At 40.2% G+C, this 22894-nt stretch overlaps 1 protein-coding gene across 3 annotated transcripts in view; it reads left to right on the top strand.

Annotated features, from left to right (window-relative positions):
* Positions 1–22894, top strand: part of BIN1 (bridging integrator 1) — a 136680-nt gene that overhangs the window by 68696 nt on the left and 45090 nt on the right. For all 3 annotated transcript variants that reach the window (XM_032216907.1, XM_032216899.1, XM_032216915.1), the window contains exons 2-5: positions 4679–4759; positions 18461–18515; positions 19687–19781; positions 22557–22652. In XM_032216907.1, the coding sequence (XP_032072798.1) occupies positions 4679–4759; positions 18461–18515; positions 19687–19781; positions 22557–22652 (327 nt within the window). The remainder of the gene's footprint in view (positions 1–4678; positions 4760–18460; positions 18516–19686; positions 19782–22556; positions 22653–22894) is intronic.

Below are 22894 nucleotides of genomic sequence, written 5' to 3'. Positions count from 1 at the left end.
GAATCCAACTGAAGTTTATAATAATCCATGCTTAAACAAATGATCTGAACTTGAAAGTTTTCAACTGGTATCTTGCATTTTGTATGTATACTATTTTTTATAGGGGAAACCTTTCAGATATTACAACATAGTCACAATATTTGCTTGGGTTAAATGAACTTTTACCTAATTTGAAAAATAGTCATTTTACAAAGTCAATACATTTTTTGCTAAAAGAATAATCAGGATGAGGATAATATCCAGGATCCCAAGAACTATATAACTACTGAAACTAAAAGTTCATTAAAACATTGTTGTTGTTTTTTAAAAAAATGATATTCCACATCTATGTGTTGTGATGGGAAAAAAGTCCAACTCGCCATGACTTTGCATTTTTTGAAATTTGAATATTAAACCAGATTATTCAAAAGATCCTTGCTAAATATTTACATGTATTAATCCACTGAATGTGGAAAAAAGAGAGCACAGAAACAAACTGTTAATACAGGCTGAGTCTATTTTTTTCTATGATTATAATACATAAACATGACACTTTAAGAACCTTTTTGTATCAGAATTTGCTCTACCTAATTAACTGTTGTGATGAAATCAAATGATAGTTTCATTTTATTTATAAGAATGTGTAGCTAATTGATTCAAGTTTGTGAGTTTCTAAAAGGATAATAAGGGTTGGAACAATCTGCTGGCTAAGGTTTGGCATATGGTTGAAATTTCTTTCTATGAGTAAGAGTTGGTGGTTGGTCTATTTTTTATTATCTTAAGGCAAAAGCTAAGTAGGTCAGACCTCTTTAATTTTGGGATGGGAGACTATCAGGACATCTCAGGTTTACAGGCAAATTCATGAAATCAAAAACAGATCCTGCAAGATTGAATGGGCAAACCCATCAGAAATCATCACCAAGGTAACAGCATGCGTCCGCCACATATACTCTGCAACCTGCCAAAGAATAGAATGCAAGGCAGAGAACAATAAAAAGAATAACATTGAAAACAAGTAAATTGGCACTGCATTTACTATGCTTTTTAATTCACTGTGGTTTAAGAAGAGGTTAAACACTGAGTTGAAATAAATGCAAGTAAGAGAAACATGAGAAAAGAATGTTGAAGTTACAATTTAGGACAGAGATTGCCCACTTGGTGCTTATGCTAGGGAATCTGGAAAAGTAACGAAAAAGGAGACGTCACTTGGGATCATATCGACAAGCTCAGGAAAGATTGAGAAACAGTAACAGAATCCCAGGGCATGGAAAAAGGTTTCTGAAGAGGGTGATGCTGAACTAGCCACCCACTCAGTCATTAAATACCAGCCTTAAGTAGTAAGTACTCTTGTGCACATGGATAAAATGAAATTCTGAAAATCAGGATTACAGAGTGAGCTGTCTGCACATATGTGTGCAGGATCAAATTCAAAATTGTAGTGTAAATTGATTAGGAATGTTGATTATGCAATCTTTCAACAATCAATCTGTAATAGAGTAGGAAGTAGGAATTTCTTAGCAGAAATGAGAGCTTGTAGGAAATGGATTATTCCTTGACCCTTTCCATCCCCTCTGGGAATTATCAGTGCTAGGATAAATGAGTACACTTCTATATCCACTATTTTTTTAACCACTTCTCTAAGTGCTCTTCTTTTATTCTCCATGGCAGTTTCTCAGGCCCCCATAGCTTTACTCCTTATTATAATATTTGGGAGAAACAGATTTTCTAAAGAAGTTTCCAAACAAAGAGCAAAGAAATGGGCAACTTCTTTACTCTTCTCTGCTTGAGAACAGGAGAAATCTGTAACATGGTCTCTAACTTGCAATAATTTATGTGCAGAAAAACATTCTATTGTTTATTGCTTATAAATACACATGTATACTGGGGGCACAATGGCTCAGTGGTTAAAGGTGCTGAGCTTTTTAACTGGAAAGCTAACAGCCCGGTTCGAGACCTGAGTGCTTTGTGATGGGGTGAGCTCACATCCTTGCTGCAGATCCTGCCCAGCTAGAAATTTGAAAGCATGCAAATGTAAGTAGATAAATAGATACTACTTCAATGGAAACATAACAGAGGTCTGTGTGCTTTGGCGTATAATCATGTTGGCCATATGGCAACAGAAACAGGGAGTTGGACAACACTGACTCCCTTCGCTAAGAAATGGAGATGAGTATTGCTCCCTAAAGTCAGACATAACTGGGCTAGGGTATTCTTTTTCCATAGTAATGAAACAGCTGTGTGGGCAATCACTGTGGACTGTTTTGAGTCTCCCTCCCTCCCTCCCCCGCCTCTCTCTCTCACACAATTAAATTAATTAAAAGTAGGCTTGACAAATGGTCATATCTGGTCTTTGTTATGGCTGGTTATTGCATCAACATGTATTGGCTTTCTGAGTGCATACAAAATAGATTATTTGTTCACTTAAAAAATACATAATGTATAAAGCCGTCATCAGTGTATGAAGGGGAAGGGGCAGGCAATTGAAGAGCCAAGGTGGCGCAGTGGTTAAATGCAGCACTGCAGGCTACTGCTAGATCAGCAGGTCAGCGGTTCAAATCTCACCGGCTCAGGGTTGACTCAGCCTTCCATCCTTCCGAGGTGGGTAAAATGAGGACCCAGATTGTTGGGGGCAATATGCTGACTCTCTGTAAACCGCTTAGAGAGGCCTGAAAGGCCTATGAAGCGGTATATAAGTCTACTGCTATAAAGTGAACAACAGACACTGTGGCTATTATTGCTTGTGTCTATGCAGTCATTCAAAAAAGCCAGCCAGCCAGCCAGCCAGCCCTGAGTTAGCTTTTGTAGGCCACCCACCATGGCAGCAGCACGCTTGACTCCATACAAAGAGCACTAATAGGAAATGGCTGATAAATGAAGTGTCTTGATTAAATTTTACTTTGCCTCAAATGGTGTGTGAACTGCATTGTTAAAAAGGGTCTCTCAATGCTAAGAGAGGCCTGGCTGCTTGCCATAGTTATTCTGGTCCTTCCTGATGACAGAATCATGTCCCTATGACAGGAGCCTCCGGGGGGGCTATTTCTAATCCTAGACAGAAGTGTATTCAATTCTCATGTCCAAGAGTGATAACTCTGTGCTGTGCATATGAACTTAATCCTTCTATATTTCACAAAAGAACCATTTTGTAGGGACGATGCCCTAACGTTTTTGAAGGGGGAACAGAATTACACTGCACATGGTTGCTTTCCTGTTCTTTTGACTTTTCAGTTCCATGCCTCTCTAATTAGTTTTCATCAAATTAATTTAATTAAAAACCTGCAGCCCACAGAGTTTTCCCTTTATGTTATAAAGAGCAGAGTTGAAGAAAAACTGATTGCCTTCCAGATGTTGCTAAATTACAGTTTCCAACTGTCTTCATTATCAGTCAGCAGGCTGGCTCCTGAAAGCAACATCTGAAATGTTCCCTCTCCTATCATGGAATGTAGATGGATAACATAGGTAGGTTATGCCCCATTGCTCTTATTGGCCATTTCTTCTTTTTACTTTAGCAGAAAATGAAGTTGGTTAAGAAAAATGCTAAGCTTCTCTCTACATGTGATAAAGCAAAAACTTTTTGGAGCATGATTCATATTTAAATACAGAAAATTATGAAAATGAAGATAAATATGAAACCATAAATTTTCCTTTGGGGCTTAATGGAAAAAGAGAAAAAAAATAGAACTTTGACACTATATATGCTGACAGCAGCAAGATTATTATACACACAAAAATGGAAGGACGAGTGGCTGCAGAAACTGATGGAGTTGACTGAAATGGCAAAATCGACTATTTTGATTAAAGAAAAGAATATAAGTACTTTTTTTTCCACATGGGGACCGCTTCTGAACTTTGTGCTTGAAGTGGAAAATAATGAAACTTTGATTTTGAGTTTTACCGATTAGATTAACAGATCCTTATAGAAATGGCTAGTTTATATTATTATGGAAAAAAAACCCAAAAAGTTGTGGTTTGATGTTAATGCCTTATTTGACTGCAACAGAGAGAATTGGACACCAGTGCTTCTTTTTCTCAACTCTTCCTCACTCCCCCCTTCCACTTTCTCCCTACTGCTTTCCTACTTACTTTCATATTTTGTATCTTATTTTATCTTATAACTCAATAACAATGTTAACTTGTGAAGAAAAATGCTAAGCTCTTAGTTAAGTTTTGCACCAATTGTTTTGAAAGGATAAGCTCAGAAATACACTGAAGAGTTCTCCCTCAGCCTGTGATGCTACTTTATGCTGAACTTGGTCTTTGGATCATCTTCCCCTCATTTTTATGTTGTGATGACTGCTCAGCCTGGTCAGAGTCTTGAACTGGCCTTGGCACCAGTGGTGGGTTGTTCCTGGTTCGGCCAAACCAGTAGTAGCGGCAGCAGCAGGCCCCGCTCACCCACCCAGATGCTTTTGTGCATGTGCAGAAGCTTCTGCACATGTGCAGAAGCATTGCACATGAGAGAGAGCGTACGCAGGAGTGCGCCCGAACTGGTAGTAAAAATATTTGCAACCCACCACTGCTTATCACTCATTGTAGTTGGAGTATTTGCTCTACAACTGAGTGGACTATACTTAACATAAACTGTACTTTTTCCTACTCCCCATGCCTACTTTTTCTGTTATTTTTGTTTAAAATAAACAAAAAAAATATTGGTTTTTTTGTGTGGTTGTAAATATTGACTTCTTCCTTCTTGTTTTCATAGGTCCTCCAGAAACTTGGCAAAGCGGATGAAACAAAAGATGAGCAATTTGAACAGTGTGTGCAAAACTTTAACAAACAGCTGGTAAGTGAGTTTTAAGGATTCATTCATTGACTGTTGTGCACCACCCACAATCACTTTCAATGAGATGGGTGGACATACAAATTTTATAAATATATAAATGAATCAAAATTTGTTTACTTATTCTTTTAATTTATGATATATCTTTTTCCTTCCCTGATCTTAATTGATTCCAAACCAATACCAGATGGTCAGGAAAGGATTTGGGAAACAGTACTTAGGTTCCAGTATGGTATAAAAGTTTCAAGGCTTATTTGGCAAAATTTAGAGACATTGATTACTGCTGTAACTATTTTTCCGTCCCTGAGAATAGCATACAATACTTAAAAATTGCAGATAGCCTCCTCTTTTAAACTTTGATGACTTACTTAATCTGCAATAGAACAAATAATTATCTTTCTTTTCCAGTTGTCCTTGTTAGAATACAACATATGACAACATAAAAATATAATTGAGCATTTTCTGCTCTATAATTGCAAAAATGGACCATCCAAACATAAAATAACATTGTTACGAGAGGAAAAAAAATGACAAAAGGTCAAACAAATTAGTCCCCTCCAAAAGATGTGCATGGAACAGACTATACCCAGTCAACGGCACATGTAAAAAACTTGGATTTTTAAAAAATGCAAGTAGAACAATGAATAAAAGTATTGTCTTATAATGTTATAATGTCTTTGTTTACTTGGGTTCTCTTTGTTAATTTGTTATATAATTTAATTTATTTTAGAACATATGTGGAATGTGTTTGTCATATTTATGCAGAAATATTGAATAATTAAAAGTAATTAAGTAATTACTTAATTACGTAATTAAAATCACACAGTTTTAAGTACCACTGTAATTATTAAATCATTTTAAAGGGAGTAGTAAATGATCTTATCAGGGACTGTAAAATGTAAAGCCCATAGTCAGATGCCATATCCCCAAACACCACTTGGTTCTATATGTGTGTAGAAAAGAAGTTTGGCCATTTTGAGCAAAACTCTTGCTTGCTAGGTCACTTTCATGCTTAGTTATAAATAACACATGCATTCATTTCATTGAGTACATGATGCAATTTTTGCAATCATATGTTTTTAGCTTACATTAATGCAATAAGTAGTTTCCCTTATAACATACTGAAATGTCAACCATATTTAGGAATCAACTTGCTGCTTTTTTGGATTAAAAGCATGAAGTAGAGAAGTTCTTCAGTACTGTGTAAGCAAGTGTTTCCATTAAAATAAGTTTAAGCACCAATTTGTAGGAGATGAACATGCTGAGCCTGAGGGAGGGATCAAACATGTCGTTGGTCATGAGTCCCTGCGCTCCCACAAGAGATTTAAGTCCTTGAATTCCTTTCTATTTTTAACTCCCACTAATTTCCCTTGACCATTAGTAGTTCAGATTCTTGTAGAGACCTTAAGCTTGCAATAAATCTCCATACTCATTTGGACTGCCTGAATCTTCTGATTTCCCTGGTGCTTGATAAAATTCACAATACAACGTGAGCATGGCAGAGTGGGAAAATAATGTAATTTTATGACTTTTGTTGCCACTGTTGTCATGTGAATAATTGCAATTGCTAAGTTAGTATCACGGTTATTAAGTAAATCTGGCTTCCCCATTGACTTTGCTTGTCAAAAGCTCGCAAAAGCTGAACACATGACCCCGAGTGCACCGCAACCATCATATATATCAACCAGTGTCAAGCATCAGAATATTGACCATGTGACCATGGGGAAGCTGCCACAGTTATAAGTCTGAAAAACAGTCAAAAGTCACTTTTTTCAGTGTCATTGTAACTTTGAATGGACACTAAATGAACAGTTGTAAGTCGAGAATTACTTGTAATACAGAAACCCAAAGCTGGTGTGACTGTTTTGCCCCACATTTTAAATTCTAAATTTTCTTCTGCATTTTCAAATCAACAGAAAGTTGGTCATAGCCTTTATGGCCTTGAGATTGGGTGAGGCTTGCTTAGAGTTTACAAAACTCTTCTGTCTTGCCTGAGATTCACATTCCCATCTTGTAAGTATCAGCCTCAGCCCTTACACTACATAATTTAGACCCTAAATTGAATGGTTTTTCAGAAAGCAGAATTCTTGAGGGTTTTAAACAGTCACATGTGTTTTTGTAAAGAAGTACACAATCTCCCCTCTCCCCATCATGGCATTCTGTGTTTTATAACTGGTTTCTACTTGATTAACAAATTAGCACTTGGATTGGTATTATGGATTCCCATCACTTCCATTGCATCTTAAACACTTTCCATGGATCCCTCTGCATGGATTTAAATACAAACATTTTAAAAATAAAATGAATGAAAACTTACAAGTTTATTGGCTAATATAAGCTCAAATAATGCTAACAGCTGATATGATCTTTTTAGGGGGGGAGGGGGACATTGCAATTTCTTTAAAAGTCAGTGTTCTTGGTTGAATTCTCATGAGAATTCAGCATTCTTGCTCAGGATCATTTGAGATCAGGATAAAATTATTGAAATTTCACAGGATATCACAAGATCTTTTTTTCCCCCATCTGGGAAAATATTTGATGCCAGAAAAACAAAGTTTACCCTTGTATAAGAATAAAACCCAAGGGAATATTAATTAAATACAAAAAAAAATGTCTCTAAAAAGGCTTTGTAATTACAATCATACAAAATAATACAATCATACCAAACAGAGCTGGTTTGCTAAACAATAACATGTACTTGGGACAAACATAATTTTCCTAAGGAAGATCATTAGATATTTTAAAAGTAAACATAACAGGAGCATCTGGAAATTTATATTGTCTAGCTGGTTGTCCCAAATAGAAGAAAGGATGAAGTGGTGACCAGCACCTATCACTGCAGCTGTAGCTTTCCTTTTTTATTATTAGATAGTCACTGCTACTCTCTGGGTAAACATGTGGGATTTTCTGGCTCTAAGGCTTTTAGCTTTGTTGAGACTACCTACTTCACTGTTCATTATCCTGCCTGCTTTGGGGTTATATTTGGGTCTGAGAAACCACATTTATGGTAGCGACAGGAAATATAAGTACTAAAGGAAGTCAATTTTATGAAGCCAGAGACCTTTCTCTATTTAAGCTGGAGTCCCAGGAAGGATAGAAATGGCATCTAGGAATCTATTGAAGAATGGGCCGATTGTTTGATATGTTGCTGGGAAGACAAACAGACAACTGTCTTTGCTTTGCCCTGAGCTAAGACCCTGTTTTTGTACAGTCAAGTGGGAACGAGGTCCACCGTGAGATGGAAGGGATATAAAATTAGCTGTCTCGCTCATGCATTACACTGTCAACTTTTTCTTATTCCTGAATGGGAAGGGAATCTTGTTCTAAATACCTTGTATGTCCATTCAGAGATCTATGGGCATGCTTCCTTTCATCCTGCAAATGGCACGAGATGTACCTCCCTGTTAGCTTAGAGGCTGACCTTGATATGCGTCATGTAAACCAAACATGGGTTGACTTTTTTGGCAGAGGCGCGGACATTCCAGTAATCTGAGGTACCTCTGCAGTTTGACAAACAGCACAACTGGAGCTAAGCAGAAGATGACTTTCTCCTTCACTTGATCTGTCCTTTGCATAGTTCTTCCGAATAGCTTCTGCTTTTTTTTTTTAACCAGGATAGATTAAAACATAAGAAAATAAACAGAAACCCAGCTAGGAGCATGCTCCTATTCACTCATGCTATCATTTAAAAGGAAACACACACCCCCAACTATCAAAGCAACTACAGTGTTTCAACGTTTGCATTGTAAAACAGCTCTCAGATGAACATTATGAACAGAAATGTATACATGTTTAAAACAAAATAAAAGGGGGTTTTATTCATTCAAAATAGTAGCATTATTTTAGACAATAGAAATATACATAAATGTAGAAAAGATGTGGAGACTCTAAAAGAGTGCAGAATGCAGAGAAGAGTAACAAAGATGATTAGGGGACTGGAGACTAAAACATATGAAGAACAGTTGCAGGAACTGGGTATGTCTAGTTTAATGACAAGAAGGACTAGGGGAGACATGATAGCAGTGTTCCAATATCTCAGGGGTTGCCACAAAGAAGAGGGAGTCAAACTATTCTCCAAAGCACCTGAGGGCAGAACAAGAAGCAATGGGTGGAAACTAATCAAGGAGAAAAGCAACTTAGAAGTAAGGAGAAATTTCCTGACAGTTAGAACAATTAATCAATGGAACAGCTTGCCTCCAGAAGTTGTGAATACTCCAACGATTGATGTTTTTAAGAAGATGTTGGATAGCCATTTGTCTGAAGTGGTGTAGGGGTTCCTGCCTAAGTAGGGAGTTGGACTAGAAAACCTTCAAGCTCCCTTCCAACTCTGTTTTCTATTCTATAAATGCTTTAAATGTTCAATATGTAGACAACAGAGGTGGGTTTCTGCCAGTTCGGGCCCGGATCAGGCGAACCGGTAGTGGCGGTGGCAGGAGGCTTCTGTGCATATACAGAAGTTTTGCATGTGCGTGCAAGCGTGCGCACACATGTGAACCAGTAGTTTTAAAAAAAGGAACCCACCACTGGTAGACAAACATACAATATGAATGTGTTTGGAAGGGAATCTTATTGTATTAGCTAATAGTTGCCTTGCTCACTGCATTTGTTGATTTAATCAGCAGATCCCCCCCCCCCCATTATTTCTTCAACAAATACCGTATTTATCGGCGTATAACACGCAGTTTTAAAACTAAAATTGCAAGCTTAAACCCTGCCTGCGTGTTATACGCCGATACTGCGTGTTATACGCCGGGTCCCAAACTGCCTGCTCCAGCTGATTCACCGGCGCCCATGAAAGGAAGTTTTCTTCCCTACTGAAACAGAAGCCGCAGCAGGAGAGCGAGGCTGCTGCCGGCCGTTTCACCTTGCGCAGCGAATTTGACTGGGTCCCGGGGCTTCTGCCGGGCGGCAGAAGCCCGGGAAGGCGAAAGGAAGTTTTCTTCCCTACTGAAACGGACGCTGGCCGCAGGAGAGCGAGGCTGCTGCCAGCCGTTTCACCTTGAAGGTGAAACGGCCGGCAGCAGCCTCGCTCTCCATGGATACTTTGACCTTCCCACAGTTGCTTTTCTGAGCAACTGGGAGACAGAAGGGACGCAATCTCCTTTCATTCTCCCTCTGCCTTATTCACTCGTTCGGGCAGCAGAGAACGAAAGAAAATTGCATAGCCAAGGACAAAGGAGCCTGCAGCCTCCTTCATTCAAATGTTCAGGCAGCGGGGATGGGGGGGGGGGGCTTTCTCGCATGCCTTCTTTCTCTGAAGCCGCTGCAAACCTTGGGATTGTGTAGCAGCCAAAGATCGCCTGGTTAAAAAGGAGGAAGAGGAGGCTCCACTAGTCCGGAGCCCATCCGCGGTGGCAGGGATCCCCCACACACATACACACACACACAAGGAGGGAGGAGAGACAGAGAGAGAGACAGACACACACAGAGAATGACAAGAGAGACAGAGAGAGGGAGGGGGGGGAGATAGAGGTAAAGAGCCACACAGAGAGTGAGAGACAAACAGATACAGGGAGAGGGAGGGGGAGAGGGAGGGAGTGTTTATGCACAGAAGGAAGATTTAAAACTTCGGAGTGAATCCGGGAAGAGGGAAGAGATGGAGGACTGACTTTTCACTCCGATTTCTGAGCCCCCAGCTGTTAGTGACGGAGAAGGACGAAGGAAGAGATTGCATTTTTGTTAGGCTGAAAGAGCTGTGGCGTTTTAAAGAAGTCCCGTTCTTTTTATTTAAGCACGAAAGGAAAAATCTCCAAAAAGCCCGGGGAAATGTTCCTTGCAAAGCATCACGGTCTCAGAGAATGCAAATGAAGGTGCTTATCTCCCTGCCCGGCTCGGAGTCATGCTGAGTCCTATTCAGAGGGCGGAGGGACGCTGTGCTTTTTTTTTTTTGTTGTTTATGTTCTCACAACCATGCAAAGGTGGGTTTTGTGCTACAAGGATCTTTCTTTCTTTCTTTCCCTGTCTGCGGTTCCTTGCAGTTGCTTCGGTTTAAAGCACCGTTTCTCATTCCTTGCAAAACTGGGGCAGGACTGCCTCTCCTTGCAGCAGGCTCGGTTGCAAAATGTTTCCCTGATTTGGTTTATAAGTTCGCAGCAAGGCAATCCAACAAATAGGAAAGTTTTAATAAGATTTTCTGACTTTATTTGGTCTCTGCTGCCACCCCCAACCCCAACCCCTCCCAAGGAGAGAGTGGGAAGGAGAGGAAGGAAGGAGGGAGGGGGAAGGAAAAGAAGGGAGGGGGGAGAAGATGGAAGGAGAAAAGATGGAAAGAAGGAGGAAGATGGAAGAAGAAAGGAAGAAAAAGAAGAAGGGAGGGAGAAAAGAGGGAAGGAAGTGGGAAGAAAAGGGGAAGAGAGGGAAAGAGCAGAAAGACGAGGAGGATGAAGTTGATAGGCAAGAGGAAGGAGGAAGGAAGGAAGAAAGAAAAAGGGAGGGAGAGAGGAAAGAAGAAAAGATGGAACTAGAAAGGAAAGAAGGGAGGGAGGAAAGAGGAAGACAGGGAAAGAGCAGAAAGACAAAGGTGAAGGTAGATAGGCAGAAGGAAGGAAGAAATAGGAAGGAGGGAAGGTGAAAGGATGGAAGGAGGAAGGAACAGAAGCGAAGAGGAAGAGAGAAATGGAAAGAGCAGAAAGACAGAAAAGATAGATAGGTAAAAGAAAGGAAGTTGAAAGAATGGAAGGAGGAAGGAAGAGAAAAGGAGGAAGGGAGTGAGTGAGGAAAGAAGAGAGGATGGAAGGAGAAAGGAAGGAAGAGAAGAAAGTTTGCCTTTTAAGAGGAGTTAATGTTATAATTCATGTTCTAATGTTATAAATTTTAATCCAACATTAAGTTCCGAGCTTCCAAGTCATTTATTTTTAATGAAAAAAATTTTTACTCAAATTTTTGTGTTAAAATGGGGGGTGCGTGTTATACGCCGGTGCGTGTTATACGCCGATAAATACGGTAGTTACATTTGGAACTGCTTAACTTCTTCAGTTGTAGTGGGAGTTGTTCTTGGTCAACTGACAGAGAACAGTTATGCTGTAGTCTCATAAATTCCCACTTCTGGAAATTGCTGTCTGGGAAAATATTCATGTTAAGTATATTTCCCAATGAATTAGTTTCCCATATCTAGGAACTGCAATTAAGCACAGAGCCTTCTGCCCTGGACTGTGTCTATTTTGGCAAAGGAAAAGAAAAGGAAGAAGAAATGCTGTGAATGATCTTGCAAAGCGCTTTAATGATAGTTACTGTAACATATATACCATAGTCTAATGTAGGTTCTTGTTTTGATGAAAATAACTTGCTTGTCTCTCTGACAATGTATTTTTTCTAGTCACTATAATTTATCTCCCATCTTTTATGGCATCCACTGAAGTTCTTTTAGGTATACAGAAATAATGAGCCTCAAATTCAGTATCTCAAAAAAGCAGATTGTGAGCTGGATCTGAAATGTTCATTTGCCATATCTCTAAATAGCAAATGAAGTGTTGGTATTAAACATGCCACCTTATCTCCCCTGTTCCTTTCTGTTCTGTTAATAGCATTAAACATTTGACGAGGCTCAAGACTTAATGGATGCACAATGACAGAAAGATAGTCTTTCCTGCATTCTTATGTGCCTGAGTGTCAGAGAGAAACCCAGCTGTTCCTGATCGGTCACACTAAGCTGTCTATCCCCCATATACTCCTAAATTTGCAGAATAAGGATTACCTGTGGTTATATGTATATTATAACCATCACCCCCCACCTCTCCAAGGATGGCTATATACGGACAATAAAACCATATGTTTTGGCCATTGTGAACATATCTCAGTTCTGGCATGCCTTTCATCTTTAAGATGGCTTCATAAGATGGTAGGAGCCAAGTGTCAGCAATTACATGGCTGGTAACAACTGAATCTGATTCTTTGTTTAAATTCAAATGCTTTTTTAGCAGTTGTTTGTCCAAATGGAAACATGTATATTTTCTTTGCCAGAGCCAAACTGGAATTGATTATAAAATTGATTATTCCAGTTTGACTCTGAACACTTCTAAACATTTACAAACTACCTTTATTCAGGCCAAAGACCTACTTACTATGGCATTCTATGTCCTATAATGGTCAACCAGACGATTAGAGAAAGGGTACAGGTAGTCCTCAACTTACAACAGTTTGCTTAGTGACAGTTCAAAATTACAATGGAACTGAAAAAAAAGTGGCTTATGACTATATTTTTGACACTTATGACTGTTGCAACATCTCCACGGTCACATGATTTAGATTTGGATGCTTGGCAACTGACTCACTTTTACGATGATTGCAGTGTCCTGGAGTCCTGGGATCACCTTTGCAACCTTCTGATAAGCAAAGTCAATGGGGAAACCAGATTCGTTCAGCAACCATGTTACTAATTTAACAATTGCACTGTTTCACTTAACAAATATGACTAGAAAAGTAGTAAAATAGGACCAGAATCACTTAAAAAAATTCTCACTTAGCAACATAAATTTTGGGCTCATAATTGGTTGTAAGTTGAGGACTTCCTGTACGTGAAGCAGTGCATGGCAGTGTTTCCTCTGGCAGTGTTTCCTAACATTTGGATTTCAGAGGTACACTAATTTCAGTGATCCTACTAATCTATACTATGATTAGTAGCATATCTACGTAGATGCTTCCTTTGTTCTTTGTCAGTCTAATTTGCATGATAACTTCCTATGGTAATGAATTCCATATTTTATGTGCTTCATTTTATTTTTCTGTATATCCCATCATACAGCTTCATTAAGTGACCCTGGATTTTAGCACTATGAGGGAAGGGAAAAAATCTGCTCCAGTTACTTTCTCTATAATAGGCAAAATTCTGTGTTTCTCTTTCATGACCGCTTTTACTTAGCTATAATGCTATTTCTTATCTCATTATAGCATTAGAGCTGATGCATTAGCCTTACCCAGTAAAAGTGCTTCATGTTACAGTGGATACTTGTCCTAACAAGGATAGAACTAGAATACTTCCTATCTATGAGCTTTTAAGGTAAGGTGACCAGATTTTCAGATTGGTAAAGAGGGACACCCTTGACCGGGGAGGGGGGGGGGCTTGATTAAAAAATTTATAGGGAGCAACAAAAATTTTCATACAACGCAAAAATAGTATTGTAATATTTTTTTATTTCAACATTACAATTTACAAATATAAATTGTAACTTGGCAAACATCAAAATTTTGATCACGTGACCATGAGGATGCTGCAACGGTCGCTAAGTGTGAAAATGGTAATCAGACACTTTTTTCAATGCCATTGTAACTTTGGTCACTAAATGAACTGTTTGAAAGTTAAGGCTAGCTTGCATTATAATGCCTTATGCTGGCTTACATTTTCAAGACAGAGAAGCTAAACTCCTTGTTAGAATTGAAATAGAAACGAATAGAGTAGAGTAAAATAGAATAGAATAGTTTATTAGCCAAGTGTGATTGGACACACAAGGAATTTGTCTTTGGTGAATATGCTCTCAGTGTACATAAAGAAAAATAAAATAGTAAGATAGTGGGATCCTTGCTCACCAAGCTCAGAAAACAGCGATCCCATGATCTGTCCCACACCTCCTCTTTCCCTAAGAGGTGGTGGGGTGGGAAATCCTTGCCCATCAAGCTCAGAAAACAGCGATCCCACGATCTGTCCCACACCTCCTCTTTCCCTAAGAGGTGGTGGGGTGGGAAATCCTTGCCCATCAAGCTCAGAAAACAGCGATCCCACGATCTGTCCCACACCTCCTCTTTCCCTAAGAGGTGGTGGGGTGGGAAATCCTTGCCCATCAAGCTCAGAAAACAGCGATCCCACGATCTGTCCCACACCTCCTCTTTCCCTAAGAGGTGGTGGGGTGGGAAATCCTTGCCCATCAAGCTCAGAAAACAGCGATCCCACGATCTGTCCCACACCTCCTCTTTCCCTAAGAGGTGGTGGGGTGGGAAATCCTTGCCCATCAAGCTCAGAAAACAGCGATCCCACGATCTATCCCACACCTCCTCTTTCCCTAAGAGGTGGTGGGATGGGAAATCCTTGCCCATCAAGCTCAGAAACCAGCGATCCCACGATCTGTCCCACACCTCCTCTTTCCCTAAGAGGTGGTGGGGTGGGAAATCCTTGCCCATCAAGCTCAGAAACCAGCGATCCCACGATCTGTCCCACACCTCCTCTTTCCCTAAGAGGTGGTGGGGTGGGAAATCCTTGCCCATCAAGCTCAGAAAACAGCGATCCCACGATCTGTCCCACACCTCCTCTTTCCCTAAGAGGTGGTGGGGTGGGAAATCCTTGCCCATCAAGCTCAGAAACCAGCGATCCCACGATCTGTCCCACACCTCCTCTTTCCCTAAGAGGTGGTGGGGTGGGAAATCCTTGCCCATCAAGCTCAGAAAACAGCGATCCCACGATCTGTCCCACACCTCCTCTTTCCCTAAGAGGTGGTGGGGTGGGAAATCCTTGCCCATCAAGCTCAGAAAACAGCGATCCCATGATCTGTCCCACACCTATAGAGCCGAGGTGGCGCAGTGGTTAGGGTGCAGAACTGCAGGCCACTTCAGCTGACTGTTATCTGCAGTTCAGCGGTTCAAATCTCACCGGCTCAAGGTTGACTCAGCCTTCCATCCTTCCGAGGTGGGTGAAATGAGGACCCAGACTGTGGGGGCAATATGCTGACTCTGTAAACCGCTTAGAGAGGACTGAAAGCCCTATGAAGCGGCATATAAGTCTAACTAACTAACTGACCTCCTCTTTCCCTAAGAGGTGGTGGGGTGGGAAATCCTTGCCCATCAACCAGCGATCCCACAATCTGTCCCACACCTCCTCTTTCCCTAAGAGGTGGTGGGGTGGGAAATCCTTGCCCATCAAGCTCAGAAACCAGCGATCCCACGATCTGTCCCACACCTCCTCTTTTTCCCTCTCTTCCCGGGCGGCACAGACTGAAACAGAAGCCGCGGCAGGAGAGTAGCACAGGAGGTGAAATGAACTCCGCAAAGGGGGAGAAGGAGGAGAGGAGGGCTGTCTCCTCCCCCCAGCACCACCCGATTTCCACCCGTACCAATTCATAATATGATTACTCACCAGTGAGTAAGCGCAGCTGCAACCCCAAAAGATGAAATGAAATGGAGACTCGCGCAGGCGTGCTCAGCTAACGGAGTCCAGCCAATCAGTGAGCTGGTTGGGATGGAAAATTTTCAGCACGTGGCGTGCTGAAAATTTCCCATCACAGCCAGCTCACTGATTGGCTGGAGTCCAGGCCAATCCAATCAGTGAGCAGCAGGCTGGGCTGGCTTAAATTTGTAGGATAGAACGGAACGATGAGCCAGCCCAGCGAGCTAGCAGCTGATGGGCGGGGGAGCGAGGGAGCTGCGAGCGCCAAAAAAAGCGTGTTTTTTAAGGAACCGTGCGGGGCGCGGGAAAATTCATGAAAAAGCGTGGCTGTCCCGCCAAATGCGGGACATCTGGTCACCCTATTTTAAGGGTACCATAATGATACCAAAACAGATTAAACATCACTCAGCTTGATCATCCATCTGAGTTCTGTTTCTTGGTCTGCAATTAGTGTGTAACCAGAGTCAGCTGCTTTTTCAGCACTACTACTGACATATCTTACAGTGTTGATGGCCTCCATGATTTTCAGGATTAACTTTGGCTGGGATGCTTCTTCAAAACACACAGAAATGAAGGAAAGAGACACATTTTAGAGTTCAGCAACTTTAAAACTGAAAATATTTCAACATGGTTCCAGTAGTGAATACAATGACTCTTGTGGTTAGGACACTTGGTTGTAGCAAGCCTGCGTTCGAGGCCCGGATGCTTCTGTGGGACAGGGTGAGCTCTTGTCCTTCACTCCAGCTCCTGCTGGGGACATTATAGGAAGCCCCAACAGGGCAATCCTTACAAGCCAGAAGCTCCTTGATGCTTCTGGCATAAGTGCAAAAAATAATAATTAATAAAAATGGCTCCAGTCAATGTGCAACTGCTATCTAAATGAATTATACTTTTCAATTTTTACAACAAATATATTTGCATAAGCAAATCAGGCTATACATAATACAAATTTTAAATGACTAAGTTATTTTTTAAATTCTAATTGACCGCAGAGTTAAGTACTGTGTTTATTATTTTGCCAAGTATTTATTTCCCTATCCCCAGACATTTAAAGGAAAGCCTATTATTATTTTTCCCCATTGCTTCAACATTTCTGGAACTCTTGCATTCCTAATAAATTATTTTGGGAGCTTGTATTGGCACCTATGGTGATTATGTGGAAGAATCTGTTTCTGTTTAATTTTCTGTTGACATGATGGTCTTATTGACATAAAGATCAGCACAGCCTACACAGTATACCCTGGCCTCTCTCCTTCTGGAGGCCTCATATACAGAAATAATTTGTAATTGATAGTTTCCAAAGCTAAGCTAAAGTTTGTAAAAAGATTATTCTACTCATTTTATAAGGGTTTTCAGTACAATGAATGCAAAGTCAACATCAGCAACAGAATCTGAATATTTCAGAAACATATACCTGTACATTTAAATCTTGGATAATTGGAACCCTATTATGATTTTTTATTTTTAAAACACAAGATTAAGTATGAAAACATAAACACTTTTAGAGTAAGAGCAAGGGGGACCATGATAGGAAACATATATTCTTTGTCTGCTACCTCCTGAAACAGATGTTGTATAAGCTTCCTCTCTTTAAACTCCCCCTTTATGAAGATAAAAGGAAAGGGGAAGTGCAGTCTTTTGTACAAACAGTTGCTAGATAGATTTTTCTTTTTCCAGCTGCCCATGTCCTTCCTTTTGAAAAGTCACAGCTGTTCCCATGGCCATAAAGCTTTTGTTGATGTTAGGTGGGAAGGGCTACCCAGTATTCAATAATTTTCTTTTCTTTTGTACTGTCTTTGAAGATGCACACTTTGAGGATTAAATTATCCCAGATGCAGAGGATTTGCAGAAATGGAATTATGCTGGAGATATTGGTTGGGGACTTTGAGTATTTAAATGTTAAAATGGAGGCTCGGGCCAGAAATGACTTACATCCCTGTTACAATTAAGAGATTCTTCCTTGATTGTCAACCCTTGATGGAGACCATATTTCAAGCCAGTGAGATTGCAATTTTTAAAAGCCTTGCTCTCAAGAAGAAAAGTACTTTGTTGACTACTTCCTATGAAGATAAGAAACCTGGAGATTCCTGCTTTATTCCAGCTGCAAACAGCTGTAAAAATCAGGTTGCCCAACTCCAACATTGGCCATTAGATTGAAACAAATTTATCATTCAAAATGAAAAGTTTTCATTAGTAATATTGATGTGACTGTTCTCTATGTACTGTAAATCTGAGGTTGACAGTATATGTGAATAAAAGCAATATGGAATTATATAAATGACTGACAATCATTTAATTGATTAAATTAAAAGTTTAAAAAAATGAAAACAATAGTTAATTGGGAGCCTAAAGGAAATTAATATGGCTTTCCAGAGATAAATGTTCTACAAAGAAGATGTCATATCTAAAAAGTCAAATTTCTGCTGATTTGGGGAATTGCCTCTACAGCTAATCTTAGAAACTAGAAGGGTTCGTTTTAAGAGAAAAGCAATATTCTAGCCTTTCTTTTTAAGATATTAAAGATGAACACCAATACTGGAATATCATAACCAACTATTGTGACCTGTTATTATAATAGCTTACTCACTAATTCTGTTCACTTTTTTTTCTTTTAGTCAGAAGGATCCAAGCTACAGAAGGATCTCCGGACCTACCTGACTTCAGTTAAAGGTAGTACTTCAAATAATAGTCCTACTGCCTTTTCATGCTCTCCATTGAAGTAAATTCCAGAAGCCACTATTAAGGCTTATCTCACTTGGTTTTGTTTATTGCTACTAGGTAGAACTATCTGCATTATTTTAGAAAGTTATAATTATGGAACTAAGTAATGGTTGGGGTATAGTGGAGGTCAAGAAAAATTTGGAGCAGGGCAAATGCTATTTATTTGTAGTATAATCTGGAAACATTTCCTCAGGATGTGCTACAGATAGATTCTACTCATATTTTATAAATCCTTCAAGCTATATCTTGTCTCATAGGATAGCAACTACAAGAGGATAATGAAGGGTGGGAGAGATGCCCTCCTGGCTCCTGACATACTGTTAGGTCCCATGATGGTAAAAAAAAAATGACCACCAGGCTTGAAAGCTTGGAGTTATTAATTTGCTTAATAACAAGTAAATGACATATGTTATACTTTTCAATTTCCAAGAAGCAGGAGAGATAAGCAATCATAATGCAAATCTCCTCTTTCTGATGGAATCCTGTCCCTTCCTTTTAATTTTGTTCTTGCTACCTTAACAAAACTCCATAAAACATAGCTCAGACTAATTATATCAATAGACAGCAATTCCTATTTTAATCTTTCAGTGTAATTTTGAAGAACAAATAACTCTATCTATCTATCTATCTATCTATCTATCTATCTATCTATCTATCTCTCTATCATCTACCTACCTACCCACCCACCCACCCACCCACCCACCCACCCACCCACCCACCCACCTACCTACCTACCTACCTACCTACCTACCTACCTACCTACCTACCTACCTACCTACCATTTATCTATCTCAGCCAAATATTTGAAACTCTTCCTTAAATTATAGTATGGTCAGAAATGAGTAATTAGCAATTTAAAAAAGGAACTTGATTTCACCCGTTTGTTCAAGAAACAAATTATAGGGGATTTAACAAGGAAATTGATGTGTGTGACAAGTTTTCTTGTTCATTTTTTGGAATGAACAAATTCTAATATTTTGTTTGGAATATTTGTTGGAAGACAAATATTATGAATATTATCAAGTCCTTTATATATGAGCAAAGTGTTTGCTTGGTTTTCCTTAGGGTGTGTGTGAATAATTACTTGGGTACTATTATGTCATTCTTTTCTATTTCAAAGCAATGCATGAAGCCTCCAAGAGACTTACAGAATGTTTGCAAGAAGTATATGAACCTGAGTGGCCAGGAAGGGATGACGCTAACAAAATAGCAGAGGTGAGCTTTGGATTTCTCATGCATTAGTGTGATAAATGTATTGTGATCTCAAATTTGTGGAGACAGAATGTATTAAATGGATTTGGGTGATATGTAATATTGTGGAACCGTAGTGTAGTGTTACACACAATTGAATATGCTTAAATCTTAGACTTGCATATTCTGTCACAAGGAAAAGAAGAGAAGCCATCACTTCCTCTTCATGACTTATCGATTGGTTTACAAAGCAGAGATGGGTTGCTGCTGGTTCGGCCCAGATCAGGCAAACTGGTAATAGTGGTGGCGGGAGGCTCCACACACCCTCACGGATGCTTCTGCACATACACACAAGCGTTGTGAGCACGAGCATGCACAGAAGTGCATCCGAACCAGTAGTAAAAGTATTGGCAACCCAGGACTATTACAAAGTGTTAATTTATTGAAAATTGCCATGGTCATAGGCCATGATTTAATCCAGCTTTGTTTTAATGAACCATGGTTTGAATTAATTACAACTTGTCTTTGTTGTGTCAAGTAAACTTTGGGGTTAGAAGATGGTATTTCCAATCTCCTCCTTGTGCCTGTTGTGCCTGTTGTAGCAAAGCAGGAATGAGGGAGTATTCAAGCAAAAATCCTGAGCTGGCTATGCCTTACTATGCTTATCTATTTTACATCATGCACAAATTGTGCTGGTGTGTTCTATGATACAACAATATTCTTTTTCAGATACCAAAAATTCCACACAAGAAGAAGCAAATAACATGTCTCCTACATTCACAGCCAGACAGTATGAAACCAGATGGGGGGGGGGAACTGTACTGATCCTGAGGGTCTGCAAATCATATTTTCCAACTTAACGTGAACACTAGGCACTTGCTGATATTGTAGCTGCTTAGAAAAAAGCAAGAATGAATTGATGGAACCCATATATCTCATAAAATGCTGTTCTGACCCAGCCTTCACAAGCAACAAGAAACCACTTACTCATGAGTAATATAAACCCTTTTTTATTTAAGTCAAGGCAAGAACAGTCTTTGTTCACTCATCAAAGTAATGAGTCACAAATGGAAGTCTTTTCCCCTTCTAAAAACAAGGCAAGAACAGTCTCTGTTCACATCAGCTGAGGCAAATGCACATCCTATTATTTCCCAGCAGGGAGAATTTATTGGCACCTCAAATACAGAGCAGTAGTCCCAACAACCTGGTTCTGGCAAAGGAATCCAATGTGACTGATGTACACTGGAAAACGAACGGTTGTGTGAGACAAGAGGCTACTCCTAAACCCCTACTATTTATTTCCCAGCCAGGGAGGCGCTGGCTAGCGTCTATGTCTTCTTTTCCCTTAGAGCCAGCTTACTGCTTTCTGTTGCTCTCCTCTCCTTTCCACCCTATGCATACACACATCTGGAAAGGGCCCAATCTGTTCCCCTCACTCAGCTTAGAATCTAAAGACTCCACCTGGGGGAGGATGGAAGACCCAGACTCTGCCTCTGATTCTCCTTCCTCATCAGAGCCTTCCAAAGGCTCTGAAGCCGGCCCAGGCTCCCCCTCAACCTTCTCCTCATCTGACTCTGCTGCTAGCTCTCCTGGCATCTGATGGGCCACAACAAATCCAAAATATTGTGGAGATAGGGGGAAAAAGGCACGGGAATATTTGTCATATAGCAAATATTCCAAGTAAATCTTTTGTTCATGGCGGGTTGAAATTCAACAGTTAGAGCTTTTCCTGTTGTATAAAACAGGGGTACCCAACCCCCAGTACTGGTCCATGGCCTGCTAGGAACTGAGCTGAATAGCTGGTAAGGAACGGCAGGCGAGTGAGTGAAATGGAAACCATTTCCCCTGCCCGGTGTTGTGGCCAGTCCTGGAGGTTGAGGAGGAACTTGGGCCAATCCTGGAGTCTGGGAAAGACTCTGATGGATGCCTGTATTGGAAGCAGAGGTAGAGCCAGGGCTGTCCAACCTTTCCCAGCTGCCTTTGGAGTCGGAGATAAATGGGGAGGACAAACAGCTGGGGCCTGTTCCATATGCACGCATGTGCAAAGTGTTAGGAGAGGAGAACAACTGAGGACAAGGAGCCGCCTCAGGAAGAAAAGCACACGTGGAGGCTGAATTGCCCCTGCCTGGCTGGGGAATAAACAGGAGGAAAGGGGAGGTGTGGTTTTCGGAGACAACTGTTCGGATTTCTTTTGGAAGATTTGCTTATCATGGTTCATGCCTCACAGACTGCTTGCCAGAACTTAATTTACAGCTTTGCGACTGGAAGCTCCTGACCTGGCAAGTATCCCAAGGAACTGATAAAGTCTGTTACTGCAATTAACCCTTTGAAGGATTATTGCCTGGACTTTTCAGTGTGTGAATGCCAGTAATTCACAGGAGCTAAATAAAGAGGGTTTTTTGAGACAAGGAGTCTGTTTCTTGCTTCTGCTAAGGCTGGGTCAGAACACCTGGTCTATGGAAAAATTGTCTTCCATGATTCTGGTCCCTGGTTGCAAAAATGTTGGGGGCTGCTGGTGTAGAAGATGCACAAAACTAGTATCTTTGTCCAACTCCTTTAAATAATTGTAGCTATTACAATTGTCTAGAAAACAAAAACACAACATTTTTAGGAATAGATCCTAATGGTGTTACACATATGCATATTAAAAAAGGAAGCTTCAAACATGATTTATCTTATGAATTCACTTAACCAGTATGAAATGTATCTCACTGTTATTGTACTATTGCTCACATAGAGCAAACCTGCATAATGCACAGATAACCCAATTCTTCCCACATTACTCCTTTTCTGTTCCAGAACAATGAGCTGCTTTGGACAGACTTCCATCAGAAACTGGTAGATCAAGCACTGCTGACTATGGACACCTATCTTGGCCAGTTCCCAGACATAAAGGTATGGGTCTCATAAAATTTTGCTCTACCTTACATTCCTTTTGGGAGGTGAAAGCCACATTAGATACCCCCTTCTTACATGCTCACCTTTGTGAGCATGGGAAAGGATTTTTAAGTAAAATATTGTTGCATCTGTGTATGCCTTCTTATTCCATTTTGAAAGACATTTTAAAACTAATATTCATACCAAAATATGCAATCCAGAATTAAGTATTTATAATAGTATTTGAAGTGGGGCACATT

Source organism: Thamnophis elegans, chromosome 1 (assembly GCF_009769535.1).
Source record: "Thamnophis elegans isolate rThaEle1 chromosome 1, rThaEle1.pri, whole genome shotgun sequence".
NCBI classification, from domain to species: Eukaryota; Metazoa; Chordata; class Lepidosauria; order Squamata; family Colubridae; genus Thamnophis; species Thamnophis elegans.
The sequence above is the reverse complement of the archived record's forward strand: the minus strand, read 5'-3'. Positions and strand labels throughout refer to the sequence as shown.